This window comes from Echiichthys vipera (genome assembly GCF_963691815.1).
Source record: "Echiichthys vipera genome assembly, chromosome: 6".
Lineage (NCBI taxonomy): Eukaryota > Metazoa > Chordata > Actinopteri > Perciformes > Trachinidae > Echiichthys > Echiichthys vipera.
The window spans coordinates 15,355,204-15,382,327 of record NC_139831.1 but is presented as its reverse complement, the minus strand read 5'-3'; the positions used below and the strand labels follow the sequence as shown (position 1 = coordinate 15,382,327).

Sequence of the window (27,124 nt, the reverse complement as noted above, 5' to 3'; positions counted from 1 at the left end):
TGAAGGCAAAAAAAAGAGCCACAGAAAATACGTTCACATTCATTCATTTATTTATCAAATGCACCTGCTGGATATATTGATTGAAGGCAGGAAAGACAGACGTACATTTAGCAAGACATGCCAACACTTCAATCCCAAGGTAAAGAGAATTTTAGGTAAGCCACTGTGGATGATTGTCTTAAGATACAGACAAAGCACGTTTATTTTTGTTGTAGAGACTGTCAGACGAGTTGATTAAACTTTACACCAAGAATTCTGACAACCACTTATTTTTTAAGGTGACTTGCAGATGTACAGAGAGACAGATAGTTGTTGGATTTGCTGGTTCATGTTTCAGAGGTTACATAAGAGATGAAAGTAATGACACGCCAAACTGCAAAACCTCACCGCCAGTACTGATTGTAATGCGCTCAAGAGTATACTAAACGACACAAAGTACAGCCTCAAAAAATACCATCAAACTGAATCAACACCTTGGACGATCAACAAAAACAAACTAGCATTTACTGCAGGACCAATGCATAGTGTCATAAGGCATGCCTGTTATTTTGCTCCTGAGGAAAGTTGCTGCGCTATTGACAAGCTTACAATCCTTATTCCTTACGCATGGCTTTGGTTTACAGAGAAGATGTTTGGCAGAGGCTCTATTAGTACATTCATATCTATTGCAAAAAGAAGAAGAAAAGCCAAGATGGCAGCGAAGGCACAGAGTTGAAACAAAACAGAATCTCCTTCATGGCGGGAAAGCTGAACACATTTACTGTATGTACAAAGGCAAGCAGAAAAGAAATCTACTAAAGCTGTCTTGATGCTGAAATGGGCCGAGTCAAAAAAATGAAAATTTTAAATTACACAACTGATTCAATAAATCTTCGTGATATTAGGATGGACACATTTTGTTGGTGCTTTGGAAGAATGTACATTTTTCATACACTTTTAATGTGACTTTGAGCATCCAGGCAGAAAAATCCCACTAAAAAAAACAAGTTTAACCACAGCCAGTGTCTCCTCTGCCATCAGTTAACATACTGTACACAATCATATATAGTATAGCAAGCCAAATATGTAATAAAATACAAGACACACCTCAGCTTCTATTTACAAAAACAAATGATGGTTTGTTTGCTCCAAAATCAATACATGACAACAAGGAACAGCAAAAGCAGAATACACAGTAAATCATCTAAACTTCATTTATCATGAACACACTACAAAATAACTGATAGTGAAACAAATGCTTCCCTTTTTAATGCTACTGCAGCTAGAGTATAAAAAGACACTTAAATACATATTTTATACACACACTAGTTCATTTCTGTGCATAAAGCAGTATAAAGTGATTAAAAACAAAAAATTCAGTCGTATTTTTCCTTGTGAATTTTCCATTAAAAAAAGTTTTTTCCTACATATAAAAACTCCAGAAATACAAGGGCAGACTCAGCAATACCTCTAAAGAACATGAATGCACAGGGAGATTCTGTGCTGATTAAAATTGTTATTAGAGTATTTGACAAATTAGTGGGATTAATAGTTCCTAATGTAAAAAAAGAAGCCAGTGGACAGACAGTAAGTTGCAGAGAAACAGTACAAAAAAGGAATCGGAGGAGGTAGATATGGTCTCTACAACCAGCCATCTGTGCGTGTACGTGTGTGTGTGTGTCTGTGTGAATAACGCTTCTTTATACGTACCAGAAATCTGGTATTTAGATGTTAACATGCTTTGCGCTTTCTTTGATTGCTTGTATGCTTTAAACATGTTTCATATATATATACAGTATATATATAAAACAGTAGAAACACACAATATAATAAAAGTTTGCTTCATTAAGCCCACTTTTGAATACTGAAGTAGAAAGCCTTATTTCCTACTGTCTTTAAGCTGTTCTTTGGTGTTAGCGAGGACAGTGATGATTATCAGATCAAGTCTTTGAAAACTATATTACAGTATTTCAAGTACCGTGATATCCGCAGTCTGACACACAGGCCACACAGGGCCGTGTGCATGTGTCTTTGCACGCGCATGTGAAATCTATGGCTTCAAATCACACTAATGTGGCTCTTTGACACTTAACCAAAATAAATAAACAGCAACAAATGATGATGACACATCTTTTCCCGGATTCACAAGGAACTTAAAGTCTAAATCTGAGTCATAACAAAACATGGAGTCCTATTTTCTCTGTGGTACGGTTTGTGGTGAGCAAAATGTGCACCAGCAATGACCAAAACAACAAAGAAACAAAAACACAGGAAATATCATAACAAAATATATATGGATGAGTGGCTTGCTGGTGCTCATTTTGAAGACGCATACAAAAATAAATCCTACAATTCCCCCAATCCCCTGCTCTGTGTGGCTCTAAGCCTCCACAGCAGAGAGGCCGTTGCTGTGAGGTTTGTAGCCGTTGGTCTCGGTGTTGTTGAGTGATCGCATCTCCTGTCCGGTCGCCCGCTTGTCTCTGGCATCCTTTTCCTTTTGCAGCTGTCTGCGGTGGTAGAACAGGTAACCCGGCAACAGGAAGCCAGCCAATGAGAGGATGAGCAGGCCGAGGTTGATCTGAAGGATAGTTGGATTAGAGAGATGAAAAAGTTTAATTTACAGTCATACAGTTCCTGCCGGGTGCCCAACTTTATTTTGTCATCCGCTGCAAGTGTTTGGCACGAAGGCGTATTGCCGGTTAAAAAATAATAATTATGGAGCGGGGGGAGGGAGGTAGTATTACAAGAAAAAAGTCAAGGTTTCGATGTCTGGATTTTCATAGTCATAAAGTATCAGTGAGAAAAAACTGAACTGTCAAGGAGCCACATAACATACTAGAGACGCCACACTTGCCATGTATTATGCCTGCAGTGGATGACTCGTGAGCCACCGCTGTGAATCGGATTTATAGCAACTTGTGGTTTTAGTACAGGATCACCAAATTATCTCCTCCCAGGCGTCAGCACTGTTCGGCCATGTGTGGGTGTGCATGTTTGTGTGTTTGTGTCTCTGTCTGCAGCTAATCTTACATACTTCCTGACCCATCAGCCTAATATTCCTTCTGCACATTCATGACTGTATGCTCAAGATTCTCTCATGGTTGCACATTTTATTGACTGTTTCACACGGTCCCTAACTGCTGACTCCTCACTCCTCTTTGATTGGGAGGGGAGGGGAGACACACCTGGTGGATATCTTTTCTCTACGCAGAGAGTTATCATTAGCATGGCTGTGAATTGGGCCTATTCAGGGGAAACAACATACCAACTTGGATAAGGTGATATCTTTTGTGCATCAGTTTTTTTTATTATTAAACTCCCTGAATATTGTTTTGTTTATGCCACCCTAGTATGGACTTAAGAGGAAGTATGCGTCCTCACCCAGTAGGGGTCTCCTTTCAGTGGCCCCACCATGGCGATGAAGAGTGGCTGCTGCAGCAGTGCGATCACAGCGCTGATCATGGACTGGAGGCCTGTCAGAGTGCCAAAGTGGTTGGACGGGTAGCTGTGGGAGAGATACAGGTGGTTACCAACAGCAACACCAAATAAAATGACACAGAGTGCCCCAGATTAGAAAAGGAAAGCATTATAAAACAAATGAGCTGCGGCTTCTGCGGTACAAACCTATGATGGCAGTAGTGCCTCTGGCAACAGCTGCATATTTTTTTGGCAGCTCGTAATACATTAAATGTGACTTTTCAGTGAGTTCTTTTTTGATTGCAAGGTTGTTTTCATGCTGGAGGGCATTCATTATCCCGTCGCAGATGTTTCTCAAACTATCAGTTAAATGTAAATTCATGCACATAGTTTTGTGTACAGGCCCACACACCGTCTCGTGTGATATCGGACTACTACAGACACATGTTCTGTCAGTAAACAACAGGGGTTCAGCACTTAACTGTTTCATAACTCCATTGTTCAAGAGTAGACTTTGCAGCGCAGTTCATTGATTGTTTTAAAAGAATATGTTGATGGTTGCATTGGTGTGGTTGTTTAACACACACAATGCAGCATCCTTTCCTTTTGCCACCACATCTGGTTGCTTTTATCACACTGTAAAGTTCTGCTTTATGTTTGGTGTTTATGTGGTGCTGGAAAACAACATTAATTGGGCCAGTTCTCAAATATTATACTGTTATAAAGATGCATGTTTATTATCTTATTAATGAACCGGAACCTTAAGGCACATTACTCAGTACTTTTACTTTGTTAAAAGAATATATTCGGGGCGCCCGGTGGCTCAGTGGTTAAAGCAGGCGCCACACATACAGAGGCTAAAAGTCCTCGCTGCAGCGGCCCAGGACATGTCATCCCCTTTCTCTGTCCCCTGTTTCCTGTCGATCTTGAGCTGTCCTGAGAAATAAAGCCATGAAAAAAGGCCTAAAAAAAGAATCGATTCAATCACGACGCAACTTTAACGACTGCTATGTGATTTTAAATGTGAACACAACACCCCTAAAAATGTTGTTTTCCCATCTCCTCTAATGATATTTGAGTGTGTTAGGCAGAGCTGCTGATGGTGTGGTTGATGAATAAGCAGTGCAACACTCACACAGCAGCATAAAGGCCTCCGCAGCAGGAGTGGATGAAGCCTCGGACCATAGTGTGGAGAATGAAGGTCAAGATCTGAGAAAGACGAAAGAAGCAACACAATCAATGGATCTGAGCGTTGGGACTATTTTTTTTACTTGTTTCCGTCTTTCATGCCATTAACGTGTGTGTGTGTGTGCGGATGCGTGTATATGTGTGCGTGTGTGTGTGTGTGTGTGTGTGTGTGTGTGTGTGTGCGTGCTACCTGTAGAGGCAGGTTGTCTATGAGGCAGCAGCATCCGAAAGCGAGCAGCAGCAGGTTGGTGAGAATGAAGGCCCTCATGGCGTTGGTCACTTTCTGGATCTTACGGTCTCTCTTGGGAACACCTGTGTGACTGATGGGGCACAGACACAGAGGTGTATTAAATGTCACATATTCTGTTCATTTAAAGTTCATACTTGTATATTGGTTTCTACTAGAACATGTTTATATGTTTTAATGTTCAAAAACCTGCCACTGCAGCCGGGGAATGACTGTACCGGCACTTTCTGCCTATATATAGTATAGATGTGATTTCACAACCGTACAGAAGTCCTGACAGTTTCTGAATACGGGCGCAATGGATCTTTGTGGATTGAGCGTTTTGATACTTTCACAGTATTTATACAGCAACTTGACCTGCTTTATGATAAAAAAACATGGAAATCTCACTTTTTACAATATCGGACCTTTAAAATTAACATTATCCTGGACCAATCCCTTTATAATGACCCCATCATTTACGTTTATGTCTTTCATTTCTGGTTACATCAAAGAAAAATGAACCATAATCAGGATTTTATTGCCACCACAATTTTATCAATATTGTTGATTCTGCTGCTGATTCACTGTACGTATGTACCTCTGCTCGGTGCCTGGGGGGACGGTCTTCTCGTCTTCGCAATCCTTCATCTTCCAGTCCATGATGTATCCAATCAGAGGACATGTGGCCAGACATAGCAGCTGCAGCGTGCCGAAGATGGACGAGTAGAAACTCACTGAAGGAGAACACATAAAATCAAATTAAGTTGAATAAAAAGTGAAAAGATATGTCAGACCACTTACATAAAGTATACAGATTTAAAGCTGTATTATTACACTTCTCACCTTTCTCTTCTGTCTCAATCACCAGCTGCTCAGATGCTGAAATATAAAACTCTGTCAGTATTTTTTTAATATTCCTAATGACGTACAATAAATTGAAGGTAATCATTCGCTGGTAATGGGGCTGAGGGTTTGACACTCACGATGCTCTTCGCCGTGGGCGACCATAAACTCCAGCATCTTGTTCATCGCCCCCATGAAGAAGATGATCCTCAACTGGGACATCCCCATTGTGACCAGACTCCACAGGAAGATCGGAGAGAACACAGACCGACGGAAAGGAACAGCGCCTGAGAGAGAGGAGATATACGGTACATGTATAAGACGAGCTCACGTCGGGTTTTGCGTTTTTCTTTCTTCTCAGAGTTTAAGTGTAAAAGTTGAGAGACAGTATGAATCCAAGGTAACACCGGGCGAGTAATTGATATACAAATGATCTTTTGGGGGGTAGAAGTATTCCTTTTATCATTTTGAAAGATGATGATTAACAGGACAGACAAGAAGATAAAGGTTATTTCTGCAGAACAAAATTCTTTCTTTTAAGACTTTATTTGTAAAATACTAATTTGTTTTATTTTTATATATATTCTTAATATGACAAAAAAATGCTTTTGGTTGAATTGGTCCCACCTTTCTGATATATGCAACATGTTAAGTCCAAAGTCAACATGGTTTTGTTTTAAAGGCACACAAGCCGTAGAGACTGGGAGGCATAGGTACAAAGTAAATGGCTGAGAGCATAACGGTTGTGTGTGTGTGTTTGTTCACTTACTTGGTGCAGCGTCAGATCCGTTAGGAAGTTTCTCTGTGGAGTGTCGGACGTCTCCGTTTTTCTGGCTCAGTCTCTCTGTGACAGCCTTCTGGTCAGATGAAGGCACCTCTTGCAGTGTGAGGATCTTACTGTTATATAGAAACACACATATTCATTCATAAATTTGAATTGAATGTTCTCATATACATTTTTGTGCCTCTGGGTAACACATCAAAGCACAAAGCATCAGACGGGCGGCCGCACTGACCTGTAGTCGACCTCGTCGGGTGTTGGGAAGCCCTCTGTGGGCCAGTTTAAGAAACAGTTGAAGAAGACAAACCCGGCGAGACCTGCCCACATCCACATGATTACCTGGAAGGACACACCTGCATCGTAGATCAGCTGGGATGAAGAGAAAGGGTTGTTATATTATTTAAGCAACTGGCACTTTTAAAGTAGCATCGATTGATGTAAACACAACACTGGCATGTTATGTGTGAATGTACCTTACACATAGTTAATTCGATCCAGCAGCTTGTTAATAATAATTTGATATTTAGGCCAATAATGCTCTCTCATACGGTTATATCCTGAAAGCTCCATGACGAAGACTAAAGCCCAGTTCAGACCAAAGATTTGCAACACAGGTCTACAACGTTTTTCTGTAGCTGGATATAGTTCGTAGCATTCTAAAATCGCGTTAAATGTGTCAAAAACCGCGATAAATGTGTCGATATTATTATCCATTTCTGAAAACCTTTGTAATTTACCTTGACTCCAGGGAAGGTGACAGCAGAGGAGGCATAGGAGCCAATCATCAGGGACATGATGGTGGAGCTCAGAGCCCCAAACATGTTGGGGAGCTGCAGGACCAAAGGAGGAGACATAACAGATGTCAGTTATTACTGTAGTCAAACAAGGTTACGTTGACCTCAGACAACGAGACAAACATCACGCCGGTATGTAACCTATACGGGCTGATGTCCAAACTGTGGTTTGATCCAGATGCAGTATGTTATTTTGACCAGCGGAGGGCAGACAGCTGCTGTATGTGAGCAGGACGAAGCAGACTGGAGTTGCTGAACTGTTCTTTCATCTCCAGTTTGCACCCAGTCACACTTCTCTCTCCCCGCGGAGCAGACTCATTAAAAAAATATTAGTTTCCATGTCATGAGGAAACAAAGTCATGACCCAGTTTCTGTCCTGACCCTATAGTTCAAACACAGACTAATATATACTTAGACACACATCCACACATTTATTCTTGCTTGTTCAACAAATTCCATGAGTTAGGGTTTAAAATGTGGAAGCCGATCTAGAGCCTGCTTTTGATGAACTTCAGAGTGGACCTGGCGTGGGGTCACGCATGAGTGACACACGGCAAAGGGAACAAGGTGGCAGGCACCAGGCACTAACACATCATATATTAGGTCGACCTATTTACAGTAGTAAGAAGCTTAACGAACATAACAATGACCTATTGTGCTGCCGACACACTCAGTATCCTTTGATTGGAGTTTCAAATGGCTCAATCATGATTATAAAATCACATGTGTGGGATTTTAGGTGTGCTGCATGACAAGCTTACTATTCTCTCTAAACACTGAGGCGGTTTGCCAAACTTCCCTGCTGGGTCAGAGTTCACTGTGGACGCCACGGGTATACATGCATCTTGACCACTGGGGCACGAGAAACACCAAACTCAGATGTTTAGTCCAATGCTGACATCTTTACTTTTGTATGATGGGAAGGAGATGAATGATTGTTGATTCTATAACACTTGGGGGCAGCGCAACAAGCTACCCTCACATATTATCCCATTATAAAGTTGATTTCACATCTAGCATAGTAGTGTTTGGGACCACCTGATTAATAAAAGCCCATTATTTAATCAGTCTTCACCTACTGCTGAGGGAAATATATAAATACACGATTCCAGCTGTTCTCATGCAGTTTTGTACATATAACAACGAAAAGTAATGTGCAGTTATTTGTGCGTTTTCTACGTGTTTATTTTGTGTGTATTTCCCATATTTACTAGTGAAGAAATCAGTACACTGTATTTATTCTTTTCACTTATTTGGTGGGTTCAACGTATGAAAAGCAGGCGACATAGTATATGACTACTAGAATCAGGTTTGGGTGGTTGATGGGTCCAAAAACACAGGACTTCCACCCGAGTGAGAGGGGTTTGTTTCCTGTTGTTGTTCATGACGTACTTAGCCAAACCACAACCTTTTTTTCTAATCCTAACCGTTACCTTTTGTAGGCTAAACCCCGTCACAAAACGGTAGTTTTGGTGCCTCAACCTAACTGTCACGGCCCAGTTCCAGTTGCCGTTTCTTAAGATATCCAAACTTTAGTGTGCTTTAAAACGATGTAGTGAATCAGAAACGTCATATTTACAGAGAGACTACCTGGTCGACCAGAAACTATGAAGTAACTTCCAAGAAACGTTTGCCAGGAACTTTATGACATCATTATAATGTTATTATGGACATTCCTAGAGCTGCACTAGTCCAGCAAGGCCTAATATCGCATCTCCACAGTGCTGCGTCAGCACTGGAAAAACGTCTGGCTGCATACATTCTGGTATAGGGAGAAATAATGCTCTGACTTTTGTATTTCTTTAAACCAGTCAAAATCATCTTGGGGGGCATGAACCCCCAATTGGAGCGATGGTTCCCTTGCAAAATAAATAGTGGAAGGGGAGGAGGGAGCATCGGGTGAGGCAGACTTAGCAAGAGCCGAAGATGTGAGAATTATGATGTACTTTTATTTGAATGTAGAGGATTGTGTATGTGCATGGAGGTTGGCTGCTGTCTGGAGATTAGGCTGTGGTGACGGTTACGGCTGTCTGTGTGTGTGTGTGTGTGTGTGTGTGTGTGTGTGTGTGTGTGTGTGTGTGTGTGTGTGTGTGTGTGTGTGTGTGTGTGTGTGTGTGTGTGCGTGTGTGTGTGTGTGTGTGTGTGTGTGTGTGTTTTGCAGGGGGAATCACAAGGTCACAGGCTAACACAACAACAAGGTTGGCAGGTAAACAGGAAAAAAAAAAGCTTTCCTGAGGATGTTCGACAGAGAGCCTGAGTGTCTGAGTGAGATGAGAAAAAAAACAACCCGGAGAACACCCGCTACCATTCAGCTATTCTGAGAATCGAAATACTTCACGGCCCGACTGTGACCAAAGATGTACAGCACTGCGCTTTCTCTGGCTGTGGAGGAATGTAGGCGAGAGGGCCCTCTGAGCACATAGGGGAGTTTGCATCTCCTACTAATGTTAAAAGCAAATATATTCCAGCCATGTGAGATATCAGCCAACTGATGTTTGCTTTCAGAAGTGGAGTAGTGTGTCTGAGAGATTGGCATGTGAGGCAAAAAAGCATTAAATGTGTGGGTGAGTGTGTCAGCAGCGTGCGTGATTCCCTTGTGTTCTGGCAGTGCTCATAAAATACATATTTCAAATGCAGCACATGTCCAGCATGCTAACGCTACAGACAGAAACATGTGACTCTACGGAGGGTCAACCGGTGTCAGGAAGTCACACACAAATGGAGCTTTGGCCATTTGCTTGTCACGACTAATCAGTTCAGGCTCTCCTCCCGCTGTGCTCACTCACTTGAGTGTTGTAAGACCTTGGCAGCGACTTTAATTAAGACCTTAATCGCTGAGAGAACGGGCCAAATAGTAGCTTAATGAGCACTGCAATTTGAAAGCAGCTCTGAACATGCAGAAGAGAGGCAGAATTCTGGAAGAGAATGTGCAATATATGAGAACCGGAGAGGGAGAAAGAAAGAAAGACCGCGGTGTGTAACAATAAGCAAAGATAGAAGTGATGAAAAAGAGAGGTAGTGGGAGGAACATTTTTTGGTTTGACTGATCTCTCTGCAAACCACAGCTGCAGCCACTCTCGCTGTGGAGATCCCAGCAGGAAACACTAAACCACAGCTGATTAACACCAGCTTCTTCTCTCTCCCGCTCAATTCTCTGCCGCCCATTCTCACTGTTCACAGATTGGTCAAACCCTATTATCCTTCACAGCGTTGGCACAGTGCTCATGTCCAGCTGCACAACACTTAAGTAAAGCAAAAGAGTAGTTAAATGTAAAGACGTGGATCAACTGCCCTTAAACCATGATGCGTGACGCTCGCTTTATGAGGTTTTCTTTCTTAAGAGTCATCTCTAATTCCCTGTACCCTGTACCCCTCATTTTGTCAAAGAAGCGCAGCCTCTCTCTGCTCAGACCAAAGTTAGCACGTGGAAGACTGACAGCTCTCACAGAGGAACCACCCAATGCACCTTTCCTCACTAGCATGTGATCAAACAGGCCCCAACGACACTGTTGAAGGGCAACTCTACATCTATTACAGTACGTGCGAGAGGACTGTCCTCATTCCATCACTGCCAATGTGACACACAAGCTTACATCGTACATAGTTAACATGCATGATTAGTGATTCATGATGAGTTCAAAGGAGAAAGGGATGTCCTGAATGTGGTGTGCTTCTATTCTGGGAAACCACAAGGGTGTGTTTGTACACATAGGTCTGCACAGGTTAATGAGTCCATTAAAATGGAGGGGTTAAAGATTTTACTTTTTTTGTTGTTGCAGTTTTTAATGTCGTCCGATGAAAGAAGATGCCACACCATTGAACTGGAGGGCAAGCCTTAAACCTTCAACAAGTTACACAATTTCAATTCAATTCAGATTTATTTCTTACCCCCAATCATGACAAGTTATCTCAAGACACTTCACATGTAGAGTAGATCTAGACCACACTCTATGACTTATTCATGAGACCTGACAATCCCCCCATGAGCAGCAACAAGTTGCATCATCTTAATTAATAATAATAACTGCATTTTTTAGGTAATGTATCAATCTGATTGATAAATGGATTATATTTATATAGTTTATTTATTGGGTTGCCCCCGTTGTGCAGTACATGTTCACACTATGTCTTGAGTTCTTCTGTTTTTGTTCAACTTGCACTTTTCCCAAATTAAGCTTTTCTTCATGATGTTTTTACGATGCTCGTGTTTGATGCTGCCATGTGTGGTTGTTGGTGTTCTTTTATTTTATTTTGTGCTCTTTTGAAAAGCAAAAAGCAATTAAGGATTCATTCATTCATTCTTTCATCCATTATTCAATTTACTGGATAATACTTCCCCCCTCAGGTCCTCCCAGCATTCTTATTTTGGATGGCAATGTTTCAAACTTTAAATTTCTGTCACTGCTCCTTCAAATAAAACCAATAATCCTTTGGTCCTCTTTAATGTAATATAGTTTCCTTCTGAGGGAATTACACTTCTCTGCCAATCCTATCCTTTTGTTTGCAGCATACTTTATGTATTATTACTGAACACAAAGTGAATGTGCACAAAACACAAGCATAAATATTGTCTGCAGGGCAGAGAGGAGTTAACGACCCTGATAAAGGTCAAACAGGTGGATTATTTCATCTGCAAAGTTCAAAACTTTCCTTTTAGTTTAAAGTTTTATATAATATTATGATTTCCACCACACCAGATAATGACAACATATACTTTGTTATTGTATGTTATAAATTGCCAAATGTAATATAATATGTAATCATTTGACCGACCCAGAAGGTTATTTCCCCTGTTAACTGACAATACAAAGACACATGTTCTTTATGCAAGAACACAGATGTGCCTCGTTTTGAGCTATTACCCTGAAGCACATGATTTAAATCATGACGGCGTCATTCGCTCTTCAGAACAACAACAACAGTGTGGAGGTCAGTCAATGCCGGTACACCCAAACCCAATCAGAGATGCAGAGAGGGACACAAAGAGGTCAGACAGGGACAAAGAGGAGGGGGGAGTTGAACATTAGTCAAGTGTGTATGTGTGTGTGTGTGTGTGTGTGTGTGTGTGTGTGTGTGTGTGTGTGTGTGTGTGTGTGTGTGTGTGTGTGTGTGTGTGTGTGTGTGTGTGTGTGTGTGTGTGTGTGTAATATTAATCTTGTGCTGCTCATTAGAGTGTTGCCACTTCTATTGAAGTTAATGGAGCGGACACGGAAAGTCCCACTATAGCCCGTCATTTCTCTGCTGTTTAACCTTTGAATGAAAAATGCTTCCATAACATAAAAGGAAACACAATATGCGCTGTTGGCATGATGGTTTTTTATTTTTATTTTTTATATTAAATGTTCTAAATTGTCCTTGTTATTGGTCTCCAAATAGATGCTGGCCTATGATGCAGCAGCTGCATTAAGCTCAGCTCAAGCCCCTTGACAGCTGCTACATCACGATACATGACGACGTAGGTCCGACCTATTATCAATAGAGCTGGCTAATATTATTTGTTATCATAAACAGTTTGATGGTTGGTTAGTGTTTGATAACAAAGGTGCACATGTACAATCATACTGCTTGATGTCAGGGCCGCTCCTTCTTCATAGTTGTGTGAGAGTGTGTGAGAGTGTGTGAGAGTTTGCCAAACACTAAAAGGAGTTTCCATGTCGCTGCTATCCTGAGTCACAGGCTCCTTTGTCAGATTTAACCATGCATTACTGATAATAAGAATAATAAATGTGCATTTACATTGGCAGGATTCCTCACTGTGTGGATGTGTGTGTCTTAAGAAAAGAACTGGCACCAATCCAACTTATGGAGAACTATTCAACCCACTTTTATTTTTTTTGTGGAAAAATAACCACCTGAAATGTATGAATGAGTATCAAAACATATGATCCAGTTGATAAATTGTTCTCAACTTTGAACTTTTTAAGAATATATATTTTGTTTCACTATAAGCTTCAAAGTTATTAAGATGTCATACTGTGTTTTCTACTGGAACAGGGCTGCAACTACTCTTTCTATTATTTTTTGGAAAAAATGTGAATTATTTGGCCTGTAAAACATCACAAAACATATTTTCCTAGAGTGGACCAACTGTATGAAACCCAGTTATCTTCATTTTACTATACTTTAAGAAAATCAACTTAGATAACTTAAAACTATCCAATATTTAGCATTTTTGCTGAAATAATGACCCAATTGGTTAATCGATTCCCACATTTTTTCTAGATTGATGAATTGATCTATCTACTTATCGCTGCAGCTCTTCAACATGTATTGTGCATCATTTCATACACATTTCCCCCAAATGTGTTTTTGGTATCTTTGGCAAATTTGGGATTTCTTAAAGAAATGTAAATACATCTGGATTAAACAATGTGTGGTTGTGCAGCAATCACCCTGAACAAATGCACGTCACATCCTTTACGTGGATGAGATGAATCTTTACGTGGATATGAATCTTTATGTGGATATGAATCTTTACGTGGATGACATGAATCTTTACGTGGATATGAATCTTTACGTGAATGACATGAATCTTTACGTGGATATGAATCTTTATGTGGATGATATGAATCTTTATGTGGATGATATGAATCTCTATGTGGATGATATGGATGGATAAACAAGCTTATTTTGTGTATTTTGTTTCCATAAAACAGCTGTGTCATCAGTTTATTCACATTGTCAGCAGTTTTCAGTGAGATATATAAGGGCACCCTTGAGTTAACAGATCACATGCAGGATATCTTTTTAAATATGAGCCACAGGCAGAGACATGTGTCTTAGCTTTTCTTTTCTACAGAGTGCAGTCACCCTTCAGGGGTAAGGTCATCTGTCCACTCAGTGTCATTATCTAAACATCTGTTTCATGTTCGTCTCCCTGTGTGTACATAACCATGTACATTCACATGTGTGCACAGTCATGCAGAGTTGAAAAGGTTCTGCATTGATTTTCTGCTGACTGCTGGACAGAACGGAGAAACAGGAGAAAACAGGGAAAATGGGAAGAACCAAGGGAAGACGGAAGGAAGTGTCAGGGAATGGAGGAGACAAGAGAAAGTGTGGCCTTGAGTGTTTTGAATAGAGGTGAGTGGGCCGAACTCTGGGGAGGGTGTGCGGTGGACTGCAGGTCGCTATTGGTGGAAACAGAAATGGGAGACTTTCCGTCTGGGAGACGTCATGTGCAGCTCTGACAGAAACACCGTTAACAGATGCACGCACACACATACCCAAAAATTTGACACGGGAGGCAGCGGCCACAATAAAACACACTTGACAATGTTGGCACCAGCTGACACATCATCACACGCAAACACACATCCCTGATGTGAATGTAAACAAACACAGCTCCCAGTCAGAGCACACACTGTTTCCTCAGCTGAGACAAATAGAGGCACTGACCACGCTGAGACTCTCAGCTACCAAAACTGTTCTGCTCATTTGTTCCAGGAACAAAACCCGACATTATTAGTCCTTTCTCAGAACATGAGTTACGTAACTACAGTAGAGACTTTCAGGGCTGTAATCTGAGAAAGAAAAGGGTTAACTTTGGTGCTGAATTGTGACCAATGCTTAAACATTACAGTATCGTTTCCTTTTCGGATTTTTCGCAAACATTGACAGCTGGAGGAAGTGAGAGAGAGACTAATTCTTTTTGGCCCAGAATCTGAGATTATTATTTACCACATTTAATGTTTTTCGTGTGTTTGGATTTCTTTGCCTTGTTGCCACTTTCACCTTGAGCAACTTGTTGTTCTGCAGCCCTCAGATATTTTTAAACACACTATAAATATGAGACACAAAAAAAAACATTTTGCAGGTGGTTCAGGGACACACATACACTACATAGTGTGAAAGCAAAAGCAGCCTCTGTGGCATTAGCTGACGTCTAATCCAATGTGTGGTTTGCATGTAACACAGCAAAACACAGTCAAATCATCTCTTTCTCATTTCTTTCTTTCTCCACCATGTCAGAACCAAAGTTGATAAACACAATAGAGATCAAAATACGGGTGTCGTTAAGTGCGAGGACATTTCTTTATCCCCCAAAACAATGAGAGCTGGCACAGAGAAGAGGGATCCTCAACAACACTAGATTTGTTTTGAGCAATAATCGACCTGCATAACCACAGATGTCTGAGAGTTCCTGTCATGCTTTCTTTTAAATGTTATCCACTGTGTTTTATTTGTTGTCTTATTGGCCAATTTGAAGACTGACCCGAGGAACAATTATTTGCACTAACGTTGATTAATGTGCACTGTCCCTGATGAATAAATGAATAAAGAATTCTATGCAGCGTACTCCAGCAACATGCATCTACAGTTTAATATCACAATGTTACCCAGGTGATAGCTAGTCGCATGAGTAAATAGCAGTATTATATCTTGAGTGAGACTTTTCCTGTTGGTTGTGTGTCTCACCGTGAGCGAGGTGAAGGTCAGGCAGATGCCTCCGAAGCCATTCAGGGAGAGAGCCAAGAAAATGAGCGCTGACAGAACTGCAGAGAGAAACAGAAGAAACAGACGAGTCAGTGCAACAGTCAACTCTCAGATTAGATCGGAGGACATGTCTTCTACCTTGTCCACCTACTTTTTTTTAGCGACTACACTCGAAGATGAGGCGAGAAGCTGATTGTCATGAACAGGGTAAAACTAAACCCTTTGGACGCAGTTACCCCACTTCTCTTCTGTTTGTGGTTTTGCTTGTTTCTGTTATGTTTGTTGTGACTGCTATGAGAAGTTAAAACTAAATGATCCAACTGGCTCTTTGTCTGAAGCATATTGAAGCCCTCATAAAATTTAAATACCAGTTGGCACAAGATCTCAATAACAGGTTCTACAGGTAAATAAAACATAATATTTTAGGCAGCACACAGGCATTTCGTGGTGTGTATTTAACACCAGCTGAGCTCTTGTTTAAAAAGATTTATGTCTAAACTTTATATTATGAAGTAGATTTAAAATGAAAGTCAGTATGTGATCAAGTTTGAGAATGGAGATGTAGTAGTATTAAATTAGATATTTCTTCTTACTACTTCTTTTCAGGTGTTAAACTGTTTAAATATTTTGTTGCTAAAAAAATATTATGATTTTGTTATTATTCTTATTTATTTATTTTTTCTTTTCTTACTAAACTAAAGTAAAAACATGGTGTGAAGAGAGCCATCAGTTTCCATAGCGGCCACAGGCAATCAGTGAGATTTAACAGCTGCATGGACAGTTGTGAAAGAAGATGTGTGCAGAAAATAATATGTGGATCCATTTTTACACCCTTGCACACCCGTCCAGGTGCACCCGAGTGTAAAACCTGAGGCCTATACCACGAAAAATCCAGAAATAAGTGTAGAACTAGTTCAAGGCTGGGCAATTCCGGTCCTGGAGAGCCACTGTCCTGCATGTTTTAGGTTTCTGCCTGTGATGCTTTATAAAGTAGCCTGGACCTCAACTTATTTGGGTAAATTCCCAAATTATCCCATATACACCACAGCTGTGAGTGTGTTATGTAATGCAGGTACATGAACAAAAATGCAGACATGGAGAATGTTGCTGTTCAGGACGAACGACCGATAATCTCTCAGTAAATCATGACCTCAGGTGGTGTGCTTCCAGCCGCTGCTCAGGACTTCAGAAGAAAGATAACTATGACCCATTCAAAGATTTCTTTGGCCCCATTTTAAAGTTGATTAACTGATCTCGGGTGTGTTTTAGTGTATTTAGCTCATGCGTTTGTGTTTGTACGCACCATGAGGGTCGTAGGCGGACACGGCCATCATACCACAGGACACAGCGAAACAGGAGCTGTAACAAAAGATCAGGGACATTTTTAATTCTTGAATCACATATCTTAGCATGCTGCAAGACACGATTATTTGTTTTTTGTAGGAACAATGTAAAACTCCCAGAAGACCATGATAGACGAACCAAAGACTCAGCAGTCTATCTCTTGAGTCATACAACTGCCACACAATGAAGTGAAAGTGTGATTCAAATGAGTTCAGAGGCGGTTTAATATGACCAGCAGGTGTGGATACCATTAAAAGTAAAATCCACAAAACAGCAGTTTGTCGTTGGTTATCTGTCAAAGACTGAAATTGTCAGCTTCAGATAAGCATCTTATGCCCCTTTTTTTATCAGCTTTCATCTCACTGCCTTCGCTGAGGAGGTCATATGTTTTCGACTTGTTTGTCTGTTTGTTTGTCTGTCTTTCAGCTGGATTACAGAAAAAGTACTGCTGCAATTCTCATTCAAACTTGGTGGAAGGGTGTAGCACAAGTGGCAACGTTAGCTGCTGGTTGTTCGCTCTGCTACACAGATTTTTTTCACTTGTTAACACTGCAAGATAGGGCTTTTGTGCTACATTTATGGGGTGCCGACATAATTGGAAGAATTAGTTCCTGACTGGGAAAATTCACACTGCATTATCATAGTGAGATATGGCATGCCTTGGCGGAGGTCTATGTTCTCTGAGTGCCCGTCTAGTTATCAAAACGACTGATACTCAACTTCATAGCTACTGAAACTGTGAATAAGAAAGAGAAAAGGTGTGTGTGTGTTTGTGTGTGTGTGTGTACACACACTGCTGCCACACCTACATTTATAAATTCACGTACTGGGAAAACCACTTTAGGTATGTGATCAGTTTGCATTTTTTTTTTGGCTTTTTACTACAACCTCAGAAGTGGTTCATGACAAGTCAGCAGGTTTTCATGAAGCAAATCTGTATCTTAAAAAAAAAGAAGAGATTTGGGTTTTCGAGAAAAACTCATAAAACCCCCAGGAGAACTGCACATTCCTGTACAAATGTGACTATTTTAAAGCCATTACCTGCCCATCAGGCGAATTGGGCGAGGCCCAAACCTGTCCATCAGGATACCCAGAGGCAGGGTGGTGGCACTGAGCAAGAAGGACCCAATGGTGAAGCCCAGATTCAGCATCTCCTCCTGGTCAACGCAGCTGAGCCACTCCTCCACCTCACCGCCGGAGGAGTTACCCGAAGACATGACCACAGACTCGTTATCTGTGGAGACAAGATAAGAGGAGAGTTCAGCGGTTAGAAGAAGAACAGAGAAACAACAATTAGAAATATGTGGAGTCTCGAGTCAAGAGATGATTAGGAGGAAAGGGATCAGAAACCAGATCTGCTGCGTTAAATTTTCCCCCAAGACTATTTTTTAAGTAAATGATTAAAAAAATGTTCCCTCTCACTCATGCCTCTTAAATATAATTGGTGGTAGACGTCGAATTGTTGTCACGGAGTTTACAAACAGAGGGGCGGTCATAATGGCTGGAAACCATCGTCTCCACTCTTGTGTTTTGAGACGTTGCCTTCACTTCCTAATTATTAATGTGCAGTGTGTGTAAAAAAACATTAATGCTAATAGCAAAATAAACAATGCTTTTATCTTTTCTTCTCGTTTTTTGTTTTTCAAACCACATGTATAGTAGTCCTGATATGGTAAACCTTTCCTTTATCACATACTTACATACTTACATCTCACATACACATTTGATAAAAGTTCTTTAAATACAGAAATGATGTTTAGTATTTTGTCCTACAAACTGTTACAAAACTGCTGCTGCATAAAAACAGGGAATATAACAACTTTCTGTATTATTTTACAGCTCAGACCCAAAAACAGAAATATTTCATGAGCAGACGTCTGAAATATGGCATCAGGTCAAACTCCTTTTTCCCAGTAATAATAAGTAAAAAGGTCATTAATCATCATGGTGATACAACAATGCTGAGTGTGTTTTATGGAGCTCTTAAGAGTTTTGATTGTTCCTACAGTCGGATGTTTGAGCTTCACTGTAGGGTTTGACACAAGAAAGATGTTTTCACATTAATCTGCTGAAAGTGGAAAGTTTCTCTGTGCTGATTGAAATTCTGATTTTAAGGGGCGGGTCTACGTGCATGATTTATGACATCACAACTCGTTTGGGAAGTCAATCCTGGTCTGTTTTTTATACAACTGTGATGTAGAAACTTGAAGCTGCTAGTTCATAAACACTGATATAGGACTTTACAATGAAGTAGGAGACATCTTGTGTCCAGAAGGAACATTTTTAGAAATGAACAGAATGTAATTATTCATAGATTCTTGAATTCTTTATTAAGGTAGAAGGAGTAGATGCCTTTTTAAAAGTTTTAATGTGGAATATATACTTTTTTTGCAAACAAAATCCTATCAGACACACATTATTGTTCCAGTCGGACTATTCGTAAGAGTCTTAATACATGTGTGGAGGGGATCTTTAAGGAAAAATCAAATATCAGGGTTAATTGATGGAGAGCTGGTGATTTTACCTGAGCACAGGTGAGAGTAGAAGCCTTCCCTTTTCAGCATGATGAGCAGGGAGCCCCAGCCGAGCAGCACAGCCGAACACAGCAGGTTTTCAAGCACCGCCGTCACCGCCATCCACCAGCGCCTCCTGTAGGCCTGGAGGAGTGAGGGCGCCATTGCTGCTGCTCTGTGATGGAGGAGAGGGGAGATTTCATTTATTTTTAAAGTAGCATGTTAATGGGTCAAAAATGACGGCCAGACCGTACTGCATCAGTGCTGGAGAACGGTGGTCTGGCTACAACGACTTATTCTTACAATAGTCTTAGGTGGAGCTAAGTGGACGGTAGCCTTGAAAAATAGATAGCGGATCGGATGCCAGGCTTTATCCCAGCACTGTACATCTGATGAGCCAAACTAGAAGTAAAGTAAGTAAGTAAATTATTTTACAGGAATACAAGAACATAGACTGGACCAGCATTTATAATAGCCGAAGCCTCTTTGCGATACCTAGATCAACTTTTACACAAATGGACAAAAGAATATATTTAAAAACAGCACAAAACTGAACATAATTAATAAAATGCAAACTACGACTGCAACATTACATTTCATTAAAAAGATATTTCTTAAACAAAATATCCTTTCTTCTCTCCTAGGCTGGACAAATCAAATCTGCTACAAAAAAGTTCCCTTTCTGAAGCACAGCTCACATTTTTTAACCAAAAGAAATCAACGTAAGTAGAGGTCATGTTGGTAAAAAAGTACATCCCTTGTGTCCTTGTAGACAGGACCTAAGCGTAACAGTGCACAGTGGAATCTTTGTCTTTTGTTTAAATTGTGCTTCATAGAAAGTTCAATATTGTACCTATTTTTCACAAGACAATATGAAAGAATTCCTTTAATTGAAAAACACCCATCACAAGTTTCCACAGCTATATATGACCTCTTCAAATGTCTTGTTTTATCTGATCATCAGTCAAAAATACAAATATTTAATCAACCATCACAGAAGAGTAAGAACAGGAGCAAATATGCACGTTTTTCGAAGCTGAAACCAGAGAAATTCCGCTTTTTTTTAGCTTAAAACATGCAACAACTATTATTCAGCTATCAATATTTTTGCAGCCCGATTGTCTATCGATTGACCTAAGATTGGTTCCAATAAAACAGCTCATATAAAACAACACAAAACTCGAACAATGATGAGATAAAATAACCAATAAAACTCAAAGACAAGCATTAGATTATTCATGACAAATCCTCCTGTGAAAGCTTCTGCAGCTTGAGTTTAAACAAAGTTCTGTGGGTAAGAAAGGATTTACAAAAGGGCACCTTCTTTCTCTCCCTTGACATCTGTGTGAAATCTGTGGCACTTCATTAAACTTCAGACCTGATGGAGCCCCTCGAGACAGGGCATTTTCCTCTCACTTTGTTTAATGAATGCCCGTGTGACCAGTGATTGTTTTGTAAATCCCGCTTGGGTACCTGACACCTTGCGCTGCATTGTCCTCAGAAATCCTCCCACTGTGCTGTCAACAGAGCAGCTTCTTTTTCTTTTTTTTTGACCGGAGGAAACAATGCTGAGCGCTCGACATGTGCTCTTTTGTTCTGGATATAGGGATAGCTTCTTCATAAGGGGCAACATTTCAATCTGAAAGACAAATTCAAGGACTCTCTCAACAGCACGTGACCACAGTTTAGTTATCCGGGGGGGGTTAAAAGTGAGTGGTGATGTCAACAAACAACACACACGCAAAGAGAATGCTGAAAGATATGACGTGACTGAATAAATAAAGTCAGGTTAGTCATGACCACCTGGAAAGTAAACACACACACACACACACACACACACACACACACACACACAGGGCAGGTCATCGGCCACTGTGACCTGGGACACGAGTGACCGACACACAATCACACATGCGCACACACGCGCACACGCGCACACACGCACACACACGCACACACACGCACACACACACACATCTGGGTAACATCTAAGCAAGAAATAAAGATCCAAATATAACCAGCTTTTTCATTTGGCGGCAAACCAGAGAAGAAGTGGAAAGGAACAGAGGGAGGAAAAGTCTCAGCCACTTGATTTGAAGAGAGGCGAGTGGAGGGAGGGGGGTCTCAGAGTCAAGGCCTTAAACAGGAAACACTTTCAGAAGTTCCTAATGAGGGCATCTCTTTAGTTTTTGTGTGTGTGTGTGTGTGTGTGTGTGTGCACACTTGTGTGGGAGCAGACAAGAGGATCTAATAGGACAGATTTGTCTCTGCGTGTGTCCTGCGTTCATGAAGCGTGCATGTAATGCGATTAGCCATAGCCCACTGAATTGCCTTTGTGCTGAAAGAGAGTTTGAAAAGGGGGGATTTCTGTGTAACTGACACTCTCAGACACACACACACACACACACACACACACACACACACACACACACACACACACACACACACACACACACACACACACACACACACACACACAACTCTCAACAACGAGACTACAGAGCGAGACAGACGGAGCTCAATCACTCAGTCCTGTTAATGTATAAATTAACCTGTTCATTAAACCATGTGTGTAGCCTTCATAGACAATAAAGAACCTTGTTGTTTATTGGTGTATAATCAGGGGTTAGACTATTTGTTTGATTGTTTCTGTCAAAGATGAATATTTTTGATAAATCGTTTTTGGCCTGTGAAAACCATGAAAAGTGGCCACTACAACATTCCAGAGCCCAATGTGACTTCATCAAATGTTTTGTTTTGTCTGACCTAGAGTCCAAAACTACAACATATTCAATTTACTTTAATAAAAGACCACAAAAATTCAGGTAATTCTCACATTAGAGGAGCTAGAGCTGCTGATCTGTATCTTATCATATGTGCCGTAGACGTTTAATAAATTACGTTTTGCAGAAAGTACCTGTATCAGGACACCATCATTACTGTGGGCCACATGAGTTAACCTATAAGTACTCCCCCTTCTCTTATCTATAATCATATTTCAACTGTTTTCCTTAGTCTTGTTTTCCATCAGTCACAGATTGTCAGTAAGTTGTTGTTGCAGAACAACATTTACTTGTGCACTTGTTGATGTAGTAGGCACATTTTCCTTTAAGTCTTCTATATCAATATGGATGGATTGACTGACGAAATGTTGCTGAAAAAAACACCACAAAGATATGCTAAATGACATAAAAGGACTAAAAGTAGATGCAAAAATGTCTAAAATAGATGCAAAATGACCACAAACAAACGCTTAATCACCAAACATAGACATAACCACTACAAGTGACACCAAACAACCACATAGAGACATAAAAGGACTAAAAATAGATGCAAAATTACTACAAAGGGACCCAAAATGAATGCAAAATAGATTAAAAAAAAGACTCTTTTTGTTCCTTTGTAAACAGGGTGGGGGACTTCTTACATGTCTTTGCCCAGGGGCCCATCGTCTCTTAATCTGTTGCTGTTACACATTTCAAAATTTACCCCTAGGAAAGACCAATTGTCTTTTAGTGTTTAGTCTCTATGAAGAGACTCTGCATACAGTAGGAATGTTAAATCTGTAGGCAACGGGACAAGATCGGTAGTAGTATTTCATGGATCACGATCAATAATTTGAGCATGCTTTGGTTGACTGCAGGTAAACGGTCTGCCGTGCAATAGCACAACCCATCAGCCATTAGCTTTTTTGTTATTGTTCATCTGCATTCATATGCAGATATCTGTTTTTAAGATAGACTCCACTTCCATTCTCACATCTCAATTTCCCAATAAGACCGTAAACAATGACCGCCAAAAAGAAGAGAAAATCTTGACCCTGGATATCTGCTGGCTACAACTGAAAGCCCGAAATTCTAACCATTGAACCCAGAGGTTCAGAAATTGTTTGGTGTTTGAGAACTCAGAAAAATGTAAAAGAAAACTGAAATAAAAATGTCCAAGCTGCAGAAAACAGCGAAGATGCTTTCATAAAATGCAAAAAGTGCAGAAAACTGATCCTGACACCCCGACTGGATATCTTTAATCTTAACTGTGTCTCTGTCTCAACCAGTTGGCCTACATCACTTTATCTAGCATGAACTGTTTCTAGCAACACCATAACTTTAAAGCCAGTCGATCAGCAAAGGAGAGTCGGCCCCAAATACGTGACATTTTAATTCCACTACTATGCAGTCCAGTACCAGCTTTGTACCAACTTTGAGCGGCATTAATCCTCCCCACGTCCCCTCTGTCTGACCAGCGCACTAAAAGATAGTCTTGTGTCTTTGTTTATCATTTTAAAGACAAACGATGTGCAGAGCTGGTCTCAGAAAATTGAAGAGTTAGAGAACAAATGATAATTGATTTGTTTATGTGTTCATCTGGCAGAAGGGACAGACAAACCAGTCTTTCAGACGTGAACAGACACAGTCCATTAAAGGCCTAAGTATAGAGGCGTCCGTCACATGGATTGGATTCACGGCTGCAACACACAACAGCTACACGTCTCACACACACACACACACACACACACACACATACACACACACACACACACACACACACACACACACACACACACACACACACACACACACACACACACACACACACACACACACACACACACTCATTGCTCGGGAGACGGTGTTGGAGGCTATAGATGCAACACAAAGCCACACTTCAGGGCAACAGAGCGCGTGCCTGGATGAAAGGTATCAGTTGCTCTTCAGTGTGTATTAGAGCTCAGGTTATAAGACCATGCGGACTGATGCAAGACACACATCAGTTGGCACACTTAGATCACACAAGATCCGATCCGCCTCTACTACTGGTTTCCTCTCTGTTTCCCGCCTGTTTTGTGCTGCTTGTCATGGCAGCAGTTACTTGGGAACCGCACGCTGTCATCAGGGAGTGTTGTGACGCGGGAAAGGTCAACACACAACAAAGACTTGCAGACAAGCTAAAACACAAAAAGGCAACAGACTAATCGGCAGGCAGTTGTGAGCCCTTATCACAACCCTGTGAAGTGTGTGTGTGTGTGTGTGTGTGTGTGGGCAGAGCAGGTGAAGCCTACACTGAGCTGAACACCATATAAGGAAGCTGCTTCCTGAAATACCTGAGAACCAGCAGCTGATGCAATGTTGCCATGACTCACGACACTATTAGGGTCACCGTTTTGGTATTTATAGTGATGTTGTGTTTTGGATTATAATGATTTTAAAATAAACTTTCTCTGCTGTTTTCTGTATTGAAGTTGGAGTCGACCTGTTTCAGCCATCACGTGTCCTGCTTTCTTTCAAGTCTTTCTCTTGATGCTCCGTCAGTCCTGCTCTTTTTTCCCCGCGGGGATGTTTCTGACCTTGACCAGTCGTGTTTATCAACCTCTGCCGGACATAAAGGACCGCAGGGCAAACTCTTTATTCTCACAAGTTTCCAAGAAAATAAACCACGCGCACTGGGAGCCTCTGTTCCCCGAAGAGTCCTAAAAAACGCAAACCCTCAAGGCTGCCCGGCCGGCGAGCAGCTGTCTCCCCGCGACCATGACCTCAGCCCGGGGTCCGGTTACCGGAACGGTGGGGCGGCCGCTGAAAAGGACCCGTCCCGGAGCAAGTCTGCTGCCGCGTTCATGGGCTGTCCGAAATGTTGGAATTTGTGAGCTAAACGCACAAAAAACATCCCCTAAATTGGTGGTTAGCACCTGTTTCCCATGATACCTCAGCTTCCCTCCGGGGACAGTGAAGGAGGCAGAAAGAGGCAAGAATTCTGTCAAGAGCATGTGGAGAAATGGACTTATGGTTATAGGACGGAAGTGCTGCAATAATGCATTGGTCGCCAAAAACCAGTCCCCAGCGATTCTGATAGCCTAAATGATAATCATTTGAGAAGCAAAAAAAAAAAAACATTTGCCAGTTAGATAGAGAGATATTATTTTGTTGCAGCAATCTGTTGCAACTGAATATGATACAATACAATAGAATAAAAATCAAATAAAAATAAAAATATCCGGGTATAAGAACGGAACTTGGGCACTTAGACATAAGCACGAGATAAAGCAAGATAAATGAATAGTAAGGTGCAGTGGCAGGATGATGGTCAAATAAAATACTAATGATTTGAAACTAATGAGAGTGTAATACATATAGATGTAAATATGCTGTGTATATATATCTATATATATCTTACAACTTCAAAAAATGAACGAGGATGTGCTGTTTTTCTGTTTCATAACACTGTAAATATGGGTTTTGAAATGATGGTCAGGGGGGAAATGTTGTGACATTCTCCACTATTTTCTAAGGACATCTTTAATCAGCAGCCCTGTGAAGAATTATAGTTGCAGCCCCGATTTACATTTTTTTGTTGCAATAAAACACTTTTTAATTTCCGTCACTGTAATCACCACCACTGAAATACTTCCTTTGTTACATACCCCTTCACTTCACTAAGTTAAGTCCAATCAAAAAAGGCTTTTTTATAAAATCTCACTTTAAGGGGGTGTCCATGAAGGCAACATCCTCCTAACCCAAACATGTCTGCGACCACAGCATCTGGTAAATGCAATATTAAATGAGCGTGATAAAAAAAAAAGTGTAATAAACCTGCGTGTAACTGTAGCTACGTGCTTATTATATGCTTACAAGTATAATAGCAAGAGCTTTTTTAGTTTGAACATTCAATGAAGAGAGAGACAGAAGCTACTGTGGAAGCTTGCAGTCACAGTGGTCCCTTCCGAAACAGCGCGCTCCTTCCAGGTTACTATTCGCCCTCATTTTTGTGGTTTCTGACACTTTTTCCGCCCCAAACTGAGACTTTTTCCCCATCAGGATCGATCCGGAGTGTGTAACCAACACAGTGGCTTTTGGATCTAACGTGAAAGTCTGAGTTTCATGCCACGTGTGAGGATCTGGAGCCGGTTCATCCACTTCACGCCGCCAGTTTACGCACACATTACATATGCTACTATATAGGCTACTGAAAGAGCAGCAACGCGGTGAACATTTCATGATAAACTCATTTACTCACTCAAGTTGAGCGTCTTCTCGGAGAGGAGGAGAAAAATCTTCAAGTGTTTCTTTTTTCTCTTATTGCGCACAGAGCGAAATAAATAAAGATGAAAAAATCTGCTGCACTGCTGATTGAACCTTTGAATTAAACCCTTTTCTCTCTCTCTTTGTCTCTGCTCCCTTCTTTTCTTTCTTTCTTTTCTTGTGGATGTTACGTCCCAAAGACACTCCACACTTCTTTTCTTACTCTAGTCGGAGACAGCCCCCTCTTTCCCCTCATTTGACTCTTAATTCCCTCCCTCTTTCTATGGGTGGAGAGGAGTAATTCACCACCTCACAGCACAAAATGTCTGTACTCCACACAGCAAAATGCAAATGAATGTAAAACACACGGTGACTTTCGAGAGAGTTATTCTTTAAAAATGAACCTGTAGCTGCTATCTTTCATATCAATATTAATCAAAGGCAGTGGTGGAAGTATTCAGATATTTTATTGGAGTAATAATAGCGATACCATACTGTAGAAATACTCTTGCTTACTGTTAGTACAAAAGTATTAGCATCAGAACAAACTCCCATTACCAAAGGCAAAGTAATCATTATGCAGAATG

The 27,124-nt window shown here is 40.9% G+C and overlaps 1 protein-coding gene across 1 annotated transcript; it reads right to left on the bottom strand.

Moving 5' to 3' along the window:
* Nucleotides 1–70: 70 nt before the first annotated feature.
* On the bottom strand, nt 71–26,707 carry slc43a1a (solute carrier family 43 member 1a). The gene is made up of 15 exons (XM_083915162.1): nt 26,533–26,707; nt 19,536–19,699; nt 18,053–18,245; nt 16,971–17,026; nt 15,650–15,726; nt 7,175–7,267; nt 6,673–6,806; nt 6,426–6,553; nt 5,797–5,943; nt 5,657–5,692; nt 5,412–5,547; nt 4,775–4,904; nt 4,532–4,605; nt 3,361–3,484; nt 71–2,557 (listed from the first exon to the last, which is right to left on the bottom strand). The coding sequence occupies exons 2-15, from the start codon at nt 19,687–19,689 to the stop codon at nt 2,360–2,362; spliced, it is 1,680 nt and encodes a 559-aa protein (XP_083771288.1). The 5' UTR covers nt 19,690–19,699; nt 26,533–26,707; the 3' UTR covers nt 71–2,359.
* Nucleotides 26,708–27,124: the final 417 nt, after the last annotated feature.